The sequence below is a fragment of the Megascapheus bottae genome, chromosome 6, assembly GCF_031878675.1.
Source record: "Megascapheus bottae isolate mThoBot1 chromosome 6, mThoBot2.hap1, whole genome shotgun sequence".
NCBI lineage: Eukaryota > Metazoa > Chordata > Mammalia > Rodentia > Geomyidae > Megascapheus > Megascapheus bottae.
In genome coordinates, this window is record NC_143514.1 from 51,292,352 (window position 1) to 51,307,503 (window position 15,152).

At 50.6% G+C, this 15,152-nt stretch overlaps 1 protein-coding gene across 3 annotated transcripts in view; it reads left to right on the forward strand.

The window, feature by feature from the left end:
* Ttc39a (tetratricopeptide repeat domain 39A) overlaps nucleotides 1–14,815 on the forward strand; it is a 32,441-nt gene extending 17,626 nt beyond the window's left edge. For all 3 annotated transcript variants that reach the window (XM_090334863.1, XM_090334864.1, XM_090334865.1), the window contains exons 7-18: nucleotides 372–471; nucleotides 1,273–1,338; nucleotides 2,915–3,023; nucleotides 3,496–3,563; nucleotides 3,644–3,703; nucleotides 4,483–4,644; nucleotides 7,599–7,690; nucleotides 9,126–9,246; nucleotides 12,004–12,115; nucleotides 12,464–12,578; nucleotides 14,105–14,221; nucleotides 14,607–14,815. In XM_090334863.1, coding sequence (XP_090190989.1) covers nucleotides 372–471; nucleotides 1,273–1,338; nucleotides 2,915–3,023; nucleotides 3,496–3,563; nucleotides 3,644–3,703; nucleotides 4,483–4,644; nucleotides 7,599–7,690; nucleotides 9,126–9,246; nucleotides 12,004–12,115; nucleotides 12,464–12,578; nucleotides 14,105–14,221; nucleotides 14,607–14,730 — 1,246 coding nt within the window. In that variant the 3' untranslated portion in view covers nucleotides 14,731–14,815. The remainder of the gene's footprint in view (nucleotides 1–371; nucleotides 472–1,272; nucleotides 1,339–2,914; nucleotides 3,024–3,495; nucleotides 3,564–3,643; nucleotides 3,704–4,482; nucleotides 4,645–7,598; nucleotides 7,691–9,125; nucleotides 9,247–12,003; nucleotides 12,116–12,463; nucleotides 12,579–14,104; nucleotides 14,222–14,606) is intronic.
* The last annotated feature ends 337 nt before the right edge of the window (nucleotides 14,816–15,152 follow it).

Here is a 15,152-nt window from a genome sequence, read left to right on the forward strand (position 1 = left end):
AACATCAGTTGTCTGAGAAGTTGCCACTCCCAACTAGAGGATGCCAGGGAGGTACTAGATGACACAAGAAATGGCACAGGCTTTCTTCAGCTCCCTTTCCCAACGAAGAACCACCTGGCCTAAAAAGTCAGGATGGAAAACCATGAGAACATGACCTATGCCTAGAAGTTGGGCCAGGCAGGGCACACTGGAGCCAGTGGGGTGAAATGCAGGGGTGAGGCACATACTGGCTGGTAGGAGATAGGGTTAAAAATTCCTTGCATATAATTTCCCTAAATCTGTGTAAGTTCACTGCCAGGGGACTGCAGGCTGGAACAGATCTTCGCCCAGATCCTAGGATATGGCTGAACAGGACTCTGATCTACCCACAGGGAGCTGGATAGTCTCATCCAGTCCTCACAGTATTGCAAGGCAGAGAGCTTCAGGCACTTTGAAGGAGGAGTGAAGCTTGGCGTGGGGGCCTTCAACCTGGTGAGTGGTGGTTCCCCCTGCCCCATTCCCCTGGTATCCTGGCTCCAGATAAATACCCACTGCACGTTCTGTACCCACACGTGCTCACCGCTGAGCAAATGCATGGTTGTGTGGTGAGCATGGAGCCCTCACATGATCCTGACGTGTCTCCAGCCTTGAGGAGCTCGCAGCAGGTTCACAGTGGAGGTGCTTGGAGAGTGTGGGTGAGCATTTGTCTGTTACATTGGTAGCGTGAAACCCTCAGCTATACGAGTCATTATAGCACCAGGCCTGGACAAACGCAATAAATCAGGGCTTCTTCTGGCCTGGAGAACTGCTTGCTAAAACTTAGTGGAGCCAGGGATGAGGACAGGGCTGAGATGAGCTGCTGCCTCACAGGAGACAGTCAAGTCCTCTTCTAAGAGGAAGCTGGGAAAGATTTCCTGGGGGAGGAGAGTAGGCATCTGAGTGGGAGCTGGAAGGATCCATAGGAGTTCTGGGTGGGGAAGGGTATCCCAGGCAGAGGGGCCAGTGTGAGCTGGGACAGGAACCCTTGCAAGTGCTGTGCCTGCTGTGAGGCGATGTCAGGGGAGGCTCGGGTCCCTCCCTGGCCCTGATGGCCAGAGATGTTTCTGAGAGCTCTGTGTGTGTGTGTGTGTGTGTGTGTGTGTGTGTGTGTGTGTGTGTGTGTGTGTGTAGGGGATGAGGCAGCCCTCTCCTGCCTTTCCTCCTCTCTCCAGGAAAGCCCTTTCAAAGATCTGGCCTTGGGGGAGGGGGGGCCCCCTTGGTGCCCTCCATGGGCTGCTGTCTCTGTTCCTGCAGACGCTGTCCATGCTTCCTACCAGGATCCTGCGACTGCTGGAGTTTGTGGGGTTCTCAGGAAATAAGGTAACCTAACTGTCTGCTTTTGGGTACCTTCATCCTGCTCAGCCCTAGGACTGGAGCCGGGCTGGATGGGGCAAGGCTAAGAAGCTATGTGTGCCAGTCCTGGCCTACGCTGCCTCAGTGCACGACCTGGACCAGGCTCTCGTCTTCTCTTGCTTGGGTCTCATGAGAACTCACCTCTTTGCCTGGCCCCTCACCGGTAGTGAGGTTCTGGAACGAGGGTGGGTACAAAGGGCATTCCTGCAGGGCCTGCGCTCCACATTCTTTGAGCGTAATGAGTGTCAGGAGCCTGTCTCCCCTCAAATACTTCTGCATTTCAGGGCCTTGCGCAAGTCCTCTCCAGGACCATTTTTTGGGGTGCTCTTACCTTATCAGGGAAAAAGCTTAGGGAAATCCTCCTGTGTCTCGGACCCAGGAGCAGGACCAGAGAACTCAAACTCCCAGAAACTACTGAGGGCAGGAACCCAGGTACCAGCCCCCACTGCAGGTAGATCCCAGATCTTCTGGGTGGTAGGGACTCAAGTGGTGAGAGGAGCACTGGTGCGCAGGTCATGAGCCCTCAGCTGGCACAGCTGCGCCCCCCTCCCTGAGCCTCATCTGAAGAGAACGGGGGGCCTTCTGTGGCCCAGATGACCTTGTCCCTCCTGGTGTCTGCCATGGCTAGAGACAAGCTGGTAATGCTGATATTATTTTTCTCTAAAGTGATATCATGTTTACTTCCATGTAAAGGAAACATTACTATACAAAATCCATATTATTTGGCATAAGAACATAATCATAAAAAAAGGAATAGTATAGCCAGGCACAGTGGCTCACGCCTGCAATCCTAGCTACTCAGGAGACTGACATCTGAGGATCAAGGTTCAAAACCAACCCAGGCATAAAAGGACCTGAGACTTTTTTTTTTTTTTGCCAGTCCTGGGCTTGAGCTCAGGACCTGAGCACTGTCCTTGAACTTTCTCAAGGCTAGAGCTCTACCACTTGAGCCTCAACACCACTACCAGCTTTTTTTTCTATGTATGTGTGACTGAGGAATCGAACCCAGGTCTTCATGCATGCTAGGCAAGCACTCTACCATTAGGCCAAACTCCCAGCCAAGGACCTGAGACTCTTACCTCCAGTTAATCTCCAGAAAACTGGAAGTGGGGCTTGGCTCAAGGGTAGGGCAGTAGCCTTGAGCTGAAGAGCTCAGGGACAGTGCCCAGGCCCAGAGTTAAAGTCCTATGACCAACAACAAGGTGGGAGGAGGGACAGTAGCATGTAGGTAAACTGGTGGGGTCTAGTCCCAGCTCCTGAACAGCCTGCAACGAGGGTTTTTTTCCCCCCAGAAAATCTGCCCTCACCCCCACCCCACCCCCGTCCCTGGCTTCAGGCCCCACCTGCTCCCCCCACAGGGCTGAGAACAGATATATGTGGGGAGAAGCTGAGGGAAGCAGCTACTCTAGCCTCTGGACCCCCAGACTCCGAGTCTAGTGCTCATCTGACCCCACTCTAGCCACCCAGTCCTCATAAATGTCCAGTGACCTCGCAGGCTCCCTCGCTCCTCCTGGGAACCTCAGCCTGTCCTCCTGTCCCCCAGGACTATGGGCTGCTACAGCTGGAAGAGGGGGCGTCGGGGCACAGCTTCCGCGCCGTGCTCTGCGTCATGCTGCTCCTCTGCTACCACACCTTCCTCACCTTCGTGCTTGGTAGGAACTGTGCACGGTGGGCGCAGGGCAGTGGGTCTGGTGGTCTCCCAAGAGGAAGGGCCTGCCAGCCAATGGGGACTTGCGGGGACTGAGATCGGGGTACTGAAATCCAAGGCACGTCCATTGTCTTGGGGCCCGGGCTGTTGACTCCCCACTTGCTCACTGTGTGACTGAACACCAGCTGCTGGACTCTCACCTGGAAAGGGAGGCACTTGTGTCACCTGCTAGAGGAGGTGAGGGGGCAGTCAGACTTGGCAGGGGCAGATTTCTGGGCATTAACCCTGCACGGTGCTTGGATGCCAAGACAACTTCTTGTTTAATGCTCACGTCACTCTGGAGACAAGAGAAGAGAATTATTACCCCATTTTACAGAGAAACAGACAGGAGTCCCTAGAAGGTTCTAGTGGGCTGTTGGGTTAGCACAGGAGTGGAGGCTGATAAGCTGCTTTGCTTCCCTTGCCTCCCCCTTTAGGTACCGGCAATGTCAACATCGAGGAGGCAGAGAAGCTGCTGAAGCCTTACCTGAATCGATACCCCAAGGTGAGCGCACCCTCTGCTGAGTGCCCATAGCTGGCCAGCACCCCACGGACCCACACAGGCCCTCATCCATGTCGTTGCAGGGTGCCATCTTCCTGTTCTTTGCAGGGCGGATTGAAGCCATTAAAGGAAACATTGATGCTGTGAGTGATTGATGAGGGGTGTCCCCTGGGGTTCCCCAAGCCTAGCCAAAAGTCAGATATACAGAGGCATCCTCAGGGACACGGCAGACCTGGGCCCCAAGACAGAATCAGTGAGAACTTAGGGGTGAGAGAGGCAGTTTGGAGATAATGGAGGCTACCACATTTGTGCTGTGGGATTTTGCTAAGAGATGTAGACCACAGCTTTCCTCCTGAGGGAGGTAGAAAGTTGGAAAAGTTCCTTGCTTAAGGCATGGTGATAAAGCCTTACCCTCATTGGGTGGTGGTAGCGCCAGGGCCTGAGCAAAGCCTTAGAAGGAGTTAGAGATGGGGAGGGGCTCAGTCATGGCAGCAACCCCAGCTGCTACACCAAAGCTCAAAATAGATTCTACAATGTGGAGTTCTGGGGTCCTTAGCTGGCCCTGACAGGACAAATACCACAGGCGTAGGTAACATGGAAATTGCTGGGACCTTTGGAGTGTGTTGAGGTACAGACATAATTATCCCACTACCCATGTAGTGTGGCTCTGTCCTGCCTTTTCATTTTGTGACCCAAAACCTAGAGTCCCAGAGAGGTCCAGTAATGGACTAAGAACCTGTACAGCTTGTAGGGTAGAACCAGACTCCAGGCCAGATCCCCTGGCTCCCCAGCCACTGCCTTAGTGTAGCACAAGAGCTGGGCCACCAGTTACTGGAGGAGCCCACGGCTCCTGGGACGTTAGGGGCACAGAGGCAGGGTGAGGCCAGGCGTACCGGCCATGCTGACTCACGGGTGCCCGTAGGCCATCCAGCGGTTTGAGGAGTGCTGTGAGGCGCAGCAGCACTGGAAGCAGTTCCACCACATGTGCTACTGGGAGCTGATGTGGTGCTTCACCTACAAGGGCCAGTGGAAGATGGCCTACTTCTACGCCGACCTGCTCAGCAAAGAGAACTCCTGGTCCAAGGTGGGCTCCGGTGTGAGGACATGGGGAGGGCCGGGCTGACTCAGATGAGTAGAAGCTCCCAAACAAAGCGTCCAAACCCTGAGTGGACACAGGCGTGTCTGCTGGAATTGGAGCAGAGCCATGCATTCTACCAGGAGTTTGGTTGGAAGGAATGAAAAAACCGAGAGGAAGTTGCTGGGCACCGATGGGAATCCCTGTATTCCTAGCTGCTCGGGAGGCTGAGATCTGAGGATCGCAGTTCAAGTCAGGTGGGCAGGAAAGACGACGAGATTCTATATCTCCAGTTAACTACCCCCCAAAAACAACTGGAAGTGCTGCTGCGGCGCAAGTGGTAACCTTGAGCAAAAAGAGCTTAGGAATAATGCCCAGGCCGAGTCCAAGCCCCAGGACCGAAACAAACAAAGCCAAGAGGAACAGAAAAATTTATCTGATGCATATTGATGTATTTGTGTCTATTGCACAAGCTCCCTGTCACTGGACTGCATCCTCAGCATGCTAGTGGACATGTGTAGTCACAAAAGATAGACAACATGGCTCAGGTGGGTTGCCGAGCACTCCAATAGAACTGTGCTCTACATACGTGTAGAGAGAGATTAAATCTGTACCTTGGGGCAAAACAAAGCAAAGCACATGCCTACTCATCCTAGATCAAATCTGTCATGGTAAATATTGAAGGAAATGCTAGCCATTTTCATCTCATGGTGATGAAAGCACAGAACTTCAAACGCAAGAGTCTTAGAGCCATCTAGCACATGTCTCAGTGCCTTCAGCCCCTATCAGAGCAGACATTACAATCCTGGCCATCTCCCAGGAGCCTGATTGTTGACCTAAAAGCCTTCTCTGCAGCCTCTGGTCTGCACTGGCACATGTTAGGGGACCTGTTTGTCATCTGCACCTAATTTCCTCTCTCCCTGGTGCTCACTGTACACCTAGCACTCATCATTTCCTCCACACCACACCCGGTGATTAGAAGCTTGCATCTACATTGAGCATGTACGAGTCTCTGAGGTCCATGGAGCTATTGGTGACATCCTGGATTTGATTGAGGAGCATGCTGGGACTCAGGCCTCGGCTTTCCCCTTCCTGAGAGGGCAGCACTGTGCTGCAGAGGTGCTTCCTCAGGCTGAGCCCCGTGCCTAATATCCACCAGAGGTGACTGTGGACTCCTTCCTTTGGGAAGTCCATCTACGTGGGGCAGGAAAGGCCTGGTGTCCGCACGGCGGCTGTGAGAACAGGGCCTCACAGGTTGTGAGAGTCTCAGCTCAGGCTTCAGCTTGTGGTATGACTCTATCTGCAAACCTACCTCAGAGGGTTTCCAAGAATGAAAGAAGGAAGGAAGGAAGGAAGGAAAGAAAAGAAAGAAAGAAAGAAAGAAAGAAAGAAAAAGAGAAAAGGAGGGTTATAGCACCCTGAGTTCTGTGGCCTTATCCATTCCTAATCTCCAGCACTCAGCTACCACAGAATCCGTGAATTTCCAACTCACAGCGCACTCTGCCTGGGCAGCCCCAGGAGCTCTGTTTCCCTGAACAGCCTCGGTGCTGACATGATGGACACAAGACTGAACACAGGGAATGCTGGGAACCCAGAGGCTCAGGAGGGCTTCGGGAAGCCTAGATTATTATTTTTATTTTTGCCAACCCTGGGGCTTGAACTCAGTCTGGGCACTGTCTTTGGACTTTCTCAAGGCTATCATTAAACTACTTGAGCCACAGCACCACTTCCAGCTTGGCAAACAGTTTACCACCAGGCCACATACCCTGCCCAGGAAGCCTAGATCTTGAGCTGGAGTCTGGAAGGAGTTAGAGTGGCAGAACAGAGTAAGTGAGAGGTCACACCAAACTAGGAAGGAGCAGGGTGAAGCTGCTGCCAAGAGGTTGTGTATCAGCAGGTGCTGGCGGGGTGGGGACCACTGGAGAAGCCTTCCTCCTCCCAGCTGCTTACTATAACCTCAAGGACAAGGAGAATCTGTAGGGAAGCATTTAGAACGATGAGACTGGCAGAGAAACAGTGGCTGGAGCAGAAGGACAGCAGGCAGAGCCTGGTGGGGCCGGGGGAGTACAGAGGAAAGGGTAAGAGCACTAGGAGGTTAGAGGCGGGCCAGGTAACAGGGTTCTGGGAGGCAAGATTTCATATCCCAAGCCCACAAAGACATTGTGAAAGCCAGACTGAAGCTCTGGGCTCCATTGTGTGTGGCTGCCAGGTAGAGGCTGCTTTCTGTCTGCCCTAGAGACCCGTCTCTAAAACGTCCTGACTGCTTTCCTTCTCCACTCTCTGCATTTTTTTCTTGGTTATTTTTCTTGTCAGCTGTGCCTTAGCAAGCATAAACTGTATTTCAAGGCTTTAACCACTTGAGAGCAGCATAGAGCCAAGTACCTCTCCTGTGGGACTTAGGGAAGTCCCACAGCTGTCTCAGCTGAGTCAGGGTTCAGATTGCTTTCAGGCATGGTCTTGTGGATGGAATGAGGAGACGTGCATGCAGCCCCTGATGCACTGTGTGGACCAAGGGCCTGAGCTGACCCTGCCCCCCATGCCTTTACGCAGCTCCTGCATTCACCTATCCACATGCTCCATTCAGGCCCTCTTAGGACTCTAAATCTTCCCACCCCTTCAGGGGCCTACTGTGCGGTCACTGCTCCCCAGAAGCTCTGATGTTGTGCTCCTTATCTCATCTCTCCAGCCAACCTCCCCAGCTCTACCCAACTACTAGGGGCAGGGGTGTGGCCCCCCCCCCCCCCCCCCCGCCGCTCCTGCTCTAGGGTACAAAATCTGCTATGTGGATAGCGGCTTCTGCTGGGTTTTCCTCGCAGCCCATCTCCAGCTAGCTCCATTTGCTCTCACTCGCTCTCCAGAGGCTTGGGGACAGTGTGAATCTCCATGCCAGGCTGCAGTGAGGTCTGATGGCTCATTTGTGAGGGGGAAGGGGTTGTTCACCTCTGGCTGTGGCTTTGTTTCAGGCAACCTACATCTACATGAAGGCTGCCTACCTCAGCATGTTTGGGAAGGAGGACTGCAAGCCATTTGGGGACGATGAAGTGGAGTTGTTTAGGTGGGCCTCACCATTGGGCTATCACTGTAGGCCCCACCGTGGACAGACCAACAAGGCACCACTTGTGGCTCCCTGAACAGGGTTGCCAGAGGGTGGATGTGGGGCAGTCATGACCCCAAGCCCGGCCCGTGCTCCAGGCTTCCTGCCCCAGGAGCACCACTGGACCATCACCCGTGTCCAATCACCACCTCATGCCGGTCGGGACCCTTCCTGTGGTATTGTCCGCATCTTCTAGCACTCAGCCTCTCATCAGCCAGTTTGGACCCTGAAGTCCAAAGAGGGGAAGGTCCTTCTGCCCAGCTAATCGGATGTGCTCAGGAAAGCACAGCGCAAAGGCCGAGGGGGGTTCAAAGCACCGCGACTAAGCACAGTCTTCCTGTCACTTAGCTGTGTCACCTCCTTCCAGGGTGGTTTTGCAACAACAAGATAACATATCTTTAACCTGGTATAGGACCTGGGACTTCTCAGCCCCCTCCCCCGACCCAAGTGCTGCCATTGTCATTCTCCGTACCACCTGTTTGGACTCTTCTAAAGGTCTGAGGAATGCTCAGTGGTGACAAGCGGAGGGAGCCCACAGTCTTCCTAGGTCAGAGTGAGGTTCCTCTGTCCTAATCAGGAGGTCTGGAAGTGGATGTAATAGAAACTTCCCGGGCTACTGCCAGCACAGTTTAATAGGGTGTTTTATCACTTGCTGAGTGCCTGTGACTACAGGGAACCTTGCTTTTCCAGCTTGTTCAGAAGGCTGAATAGACATCATAATCTCCACTTTAGAGATGAGGAAGTGGAGATCTAGAGAGGTTCCACAATGAATAAACAGGCAAGGAATTTGTGGGTGGCTTAACCCTTAGTCTGTTTCCTGAGCCTATGCAGTTCAGCCCTGAGGGGTGTGGTAGGAGTTGGAGAGTGGGCTGGAGCTGCTGATTGAGGCTCAGCTGGGCCCTACCTGCTTCATACTACATTTTATTCTGCCACTGGAAACAGTGGAGGGGGCCACGCTCACGAGGCTGGAGTGCTTGAGCTGTGGGTCTGGGGAGGTTCCACCCTTTCTCTGGGTGTTGGTCTCCCTGTCACACTGGATTCCTTTCTGTTGGGCCCTCCCAGGAAGGGACCTAGGAGGAGAACAGAGATAAATAGGAGGAGGCAGGGCAGGTCTCTAGGTGTCTAGTACATTTCACCTCTGCTAGCTGTGGAGCGTCTTGCCTAGCCAAGCAATGGCTAGGAAATGGGTCAGGGCCTGTGATGTGAGACCAGCTGCTCAGACTTGGCCCTTTAGAGGCAGGTCATCATACAGTCAGGGAGACTGAAGGCCAGAGAGTGGCTGGGCTGAAGTTGGGTAAACTGTATGTATGGGGTAGGAGTCAGTACTTTCTCATCTTTCTCATTTTTTTTCTTGCCCATTCCCATGGTGTCTCTTTCCTCTCCATCTCTTTCCCAGAGCCGTACCAGGCCTGAAGCTCAAGATTGCTGGGAAATCTCTACCCACAGAGAAATTTGCCATCCGGAAATCCAGGCGTTATCTGTCCCCCAACCCTGTCTCGTTGCCCATTCCTGCTCTGGTGGGTAGAACATCTAGAATGGCCCTGCCCTTGGGTTTGTGATTGTGGGGACTAGATGAGAGACAGGAAGTGGATGGGGAGAAAGCGCTGTGGATCTCGGGGCCTAGAGAGGGTTTCACCATTGACCTGGATTAGAGGGAGGAGCAGAGGAGCTGACATCGCCTCAAAGGAAGTGCTGCTCTGTGGGTACTGGAGACAGGTCCACAGGATGCAGACCCCTCAAAAGGAAGAGCTGCTGTCCTCAACAGGCCACACTCCAGAGGCCACATGGAGATACCACCTGCTGATCTGTGCTCCTAGACTGTTGGAGTTGTCACAAAATTGTTTACAGACACCAACCTTTTCTGAGGTCTAGGGTCTCAGCCTCTGCATGTTCAACTACAAACAAAGCTGTATGGCAAGCAGATTAAGATCTAATATATCCATAGAAAGAAAACTTGTCCAGCTCGCATAACCAGCAAGTTGGTGAGTCAAAGTTTGAAGTCAGCAGTCTGGCTCCAGAGCCTGAATCCTCAGCTGCTGGAAGGATGCTAATTCCATGTATAATTTCCACAGGGATTAGGTTTGCTAAAAGTCCTAATGCTATTTCATTAGAAGCCAGAAAAGGAGCCCTGGCTCTATTTGTGATATGTATAACCTTAAGTAGAGCCCCTAGAGCTTCCTGCAATGTAAAGTATATACTAATATGCTCATATAATGTTATATATTAAAATGGTACTTATGTATATACTATATATTATACATATATAGCAAATATATATTATATACATGTATAAATTATATATGTATGTTATGCATTATATACATGTTCTATATACATATATAAATATAGTATATGTATATACACACACATATATATATATATACTATATGTCTAACTCATACAGTATTATTGCCAGGCTCATTTCCAAGTGAGGGAGGATATTGTAGGTGGCAAGGAGAAGAAAGTCTCTGAGGGAGACTTTCCCAAATTAAAGGAAATATTATCCAACTGATAATTTTGAGAAAAAGGATATACAGGCCTACACCAAGTTTATGTACTGTAGGTTTTCTTTGAGCCTTTTATATGTTACTCTTCATATTGAATCTCTAGGACTCACCTTTATAATAGATTTTTAACTTAGGACTTCAGAACAAGTTGAGCAGTGGATCAATAGATCTGTTCTGAACATAAATTCCCTTTCTAAAAGATAATAATCACCACCACCAAAATGTCTTTCATAGATTTTTTGCCAGTCATTGGGCTTGAACTCAGGGCCTGGGCAGTATCCCTGAACTTCTTTTGCTCAAGGCTAGCACTCTTACCACTAAGCCACATTCTTCTTTCATAGAACTTAATCACCTTCACATCTTTTACCTGGTTGGATCATTTAAGAAATGCCATTTAAGATAATATTTATGAATTAAACTTGAATATTCTGAGCTTCCTGCCAGTAAAGGCAAAAAGAAAAACCTAATCAAGGTTGGGAAGGTAGCTTAATGGTAGAGTGCTTGCCTAGCATGCATGAAGCCCTGGGTTCAATTCCTCAGTACACAGAAGAGGCCAGAAGTGGCACTGTGGCTCAAGTGGTAAAGTGCAAGCCATGGGCAAAAGAAGCTCAGGGACAGTGCCCAGGCCCCAAGTTCAAGCCACAGAACTGGTAGGAGAAAAAGAGAGAGGGAGAGAGACAGACAGAGATAGAGAGAGGCCTAATCAGAATGTTTTATAGTCTTTTATGATAACTTATTTCTAAAGGAAATAGAGAGTTGTTATTGAGCTTGGGGAGGACAGAAAAGATGGCAGTCTTTGACAGTCTTAAACTATTCTCTTGAAGTGTTTATGAAGTATAATTCCTTTAATTTAGGAGGTCCTGCTAGGATGAGAAGTTTGGACAGAAAAATTAGCATAGCAGGAGGCCACAAAGCAGAAGGCTGGGAGCCAGGCACTGGTGGTTGGTTCCTAGCTACTGAGGAGGCTGAGATTCAGTTCAAAGCCAACCCAGGCAGGAAAGCCTTGAGACTGTTTTTTGTTTTTTTTATTGGTCACGGGGCTTGAACTCTGGGCCTAGGTGATCTCCTTGAGCTCTTCAACTCAAGGCTACTGCCCTACCCCGGGGCCTGGGCATTGTCCCTGAGCTCTTCAGCTCAAGGCTACCGCCTTACTCCTTAAGCCCCACTTCTCATTTTATAGTGATTAATGGGAGATTAGAGTCTCTCGTTCTTTAGTGCCCAGGCTGGCTTTGAACTGAAATCCTTAGATCTTAGCCTCCTCAGTAGCTAGGATTACAGGTGAGAGCCACCATACCTGACACCTTGAGACTCTTAATCTCCAATTAACCACCAGAAAATTGGAAGTGCAGCTGTGATTCAAAGTGGTGGAGTACTAGCTTTGAGTGAAAAAGCTCAGGTACAGCAGCCAGGCCAAGGAGACAGAGGAGAGAGAAGAGAGAGAGAGAGAGAGAGAGAGAGAGAGGAGAGAGGAGAGAGAGGGGGGAGGGAGGGAGGGAGGAGAGAGAGAGGAGAGGAGAGGAAGGACTGAGAAATTGGCAGTTATAAGCAGAACACTGAGGCACTTTAACTTTTTACAGGGGTAGAACTTCAAAATTAAGTGACATGGCTCCCTCAGCCCACAGCTTCCTAGACTAGGGAGACTTGCCTTGTAAGATTAGGGCTAAAAGGGCCATTAGACACGCTGATTAGAGCTGCCACTTTACAGATTGGAAAATTGAGGCCTTGTTGGCAGAACCTACGACTGACTTGCCCCACCCCTGCCCTCAGGAAATGATGTACATCTGGAATGGCTACGCCGTGATTGGGAAGCAGCCGGAACTCACCGATGGGATGCTTGAGGTTATCACCAAGGCTGGAGAGGTGCTGGCACAGGGCCCAGGTGACTACACTCAGGCCCTTGAACTTGCCGGGCTACGTCAGGTCTTCGTAGTTGAAGGCTCCTTCTGCCAAAAGCACCCTTTCCTCACTCTTAGAGGCTGAGAAGCGTCTGTCCTTTTGTCTCCTTGTCCAGGCTACATCTAGGTTCCCACAGCCCCTCGCTTCCTTCAGTCATGCTGAATTCACACTATTGTCATTATCTTAGTACCTGCTTTTTCCTCTCAGAGATGAGCCCCCGAGGACCAGGGATCACAATTGCTGCACCTGGGTCCTGCGTAGCGTAGGGACTCTCTTTATAACTGCAGCAGAGATGAGCAAGCCTGCCTTCTTCCCTCACACCCATTCCCAGAGAATGAGTACTCAGCGGATGACGCATGCCTGGTGAAACTCTTGAAAGGTCTGTGTCTGAAATACCTGGGTCGTGTCCAGGAGGCTGAGGAGAATTTCAGGAGCATTCCTGCCAGGTAAGTGTCTCTGGCTGTTCACTGGCCATCAGGAATTCTGGGGGCTCCTTCATTCTTACACCCAATAGAATACTGAGCTCAGCCACCCTCATGCATCACACATGAACTGGTCACAGATTCAGACCCAGCCGCCCCTTCCCATCCCTAGGCTGCCAAAATGTTGACTATTGGAGCCCAGTTTCTGTAGTGCTTCTAGGAGTCTAACTCAGTGACTCCACCCTTGACTTGAGTGGGCAGAGGTTAGATACAATGCCATAGCAGCTTGGCCAGGGCCACTCAAGCTGTGCCAGTGTAGTGAGCAGAAGTTGCCTGAGGAAGAACCAGAACCTAAACCAGATGGGAAAAACCAGGAAAGGATCTGCAGAGTTGACATTTAAATTGGCTACTTTATCAGGCAGAGAAAGTAAAGGAGAAAGTTTTAAGTAGATTAGATACTACGTAATGTAAATGCCTAGAAACAGAGCAGACACCAGATACTGGCCCTCCCTGCTTGCATGGAGTTACAGAGTTAAGAGTCAGTAGAGGCTTTTAACTTTGTTCTATGGACAGAAGCGAGCCAGAGGAGGATAGCAGGCAGGGCAGACTTGGGGTTTAGAAGTATGTCTTCCAGCTGGGGGATAGAGGCCCACACCTGTAATCCCAGCTATTCAGGAGGCTGAGATCTGAGGATCATGATTTGATGCCAACCCAGGCAGGAAAGTCCATGAGACTTTTTAAAAAGTTAAAATAAAAACACAGTTTTATGGGGCCCGGAGTTTGGCCTAGTGGTTAAAGTGCTTGCCTAGCATGCACAAAGACCCAGGTTTGATTCCTCCGTACCCCACATACATAGCGAAAAGCCAGAAATGGTGCTGAGGGTCAAGTGGTAGAGCTCTAGCCTTGAGAAAGTCCAAGGACAGTGCTCAAGCCCTGAGCTCAAGCCCAGGACTGGCAAAAAAAAAAAAAAAAGTTTTACAATTGTTATTATGCAAGTGATATACAAAGGGATTCATAGACTCTTATCTCCAGTTAACCACCAAAAAAAAAAACTTGGAAGTGGAGCTGTGGCTCAAGTGATAGAGCACTAGCCTTGAGTACAAAAGCTGAGGGATAGTACCAGGCCCCGGGTTCAAAACCCAGGACTAACACCAAAAATAAAAGTATGTGTGTGTGAGCACACACACACACACACACACACACACACACGTATGTATGTATGTATGTATCTTCCAAGCAAGATGGAGTGTGGGATCAGATGAGAGATAGGAGGCTTGCTGATCACCATAGAGGAAAAGGGGGTTGGGCTGAAGCAAAGTAGTGGGCAACTAACATGACAGGAGCCATCGGTCGTCCGGCGGTTGGTGCCCCAGAATATAGAATGGGAAAGCTCCACATGGGATCACAGCCCGCCCAGGCTAGGCAGTGGGAAATCCTCAAATTGGAATTTAGAGCTGGAAATCCTCACAAGTCCTGAGGAAGCTCCAGAGGAGAATCGGAAGAACTCTTGAAGGCAAGGCCTGTGAGCCATGTCCTCCTTCGTTCCGCAGTGAAAAGAAGATCAAATATGACCACTACCTGATCCCCAACGCCTTGCTGGAGCTGGCCTTGCTGTTCATGGAGCAAGGCAGAAATGAAGAAGCCATCAAACTTCTGGACACTGCCAAGTAAGAGTTGGGTGATGTGGCTGTGGGCAGAGGGGCCTTGGCCACAGTGACGGAGGCTGCTGGCAAGAGCAGTGTGGAGCCCAGGAGCAGAGCTGGTGTTTGTTTTCCTGGGGCCCCAGCTCTGGCTGCCGTAAGAAAACATCTAAAATCCTCAATTTACAAATGAGCAATTGGGATCCCAGAGACCGGAAGTGAGTTACAGGACACAGGACGCAGAGCTCAGGCGCAGCTCTCCTTTCAGTCATGGGCTCTCTCCTGCTCAGAGGGCTGCATATTCTGTTACATCCTTTTACAGATATGGGATGGGGGTGGCTCACACAGCTCAACTGTACACCAAAAACTTCCAGAGTAAGTAGCTTCATGTGTCTGATTCCTTCATTTCCAGGCTAAACTACAAGAATTACTCCATGGAGTCAAGGACACATTTTCGAATCCAGGCAGCCACACTCCAAGCCAAGTCTTCACTAGACAATGGCAACCAATCCGTAGTTTCACCAGTGTCTCTGTAGTTTTGTGCAGTGCTCCTGGGCTAGAAGACCAACAGAGACATCTGGACAGAGCTCCTGGAAACATTTCAAGTCCCCCTCCCCCCGCCCTGCCCTTGCCTCGCCTTTGGGGTACACTGGTCTCCAGTGGCTCCAGTGCAATGGCACAAGAATATCTGTGCACAAGCAAAGCCGTCAGTTTCACCAGTGTGGCCATGGCAGAGCAGGTGGCATCTTCTGCCTGCCCTATCATACATACGGGTAACTTGTTTTTCACTGTGATGTTTAAGAGAATGTATGAACAGTTTACATTTTCCTTAGAAATACACTGAGATTATAGTTGGCTTTGAAAAAGAAAACAAAGCAAAAAACCAACCAACCACCTGTAAATCTTTGTGTTTACCCATAGGGATGCGATGTAGAGGTAAATCTCTTCACATGATGCC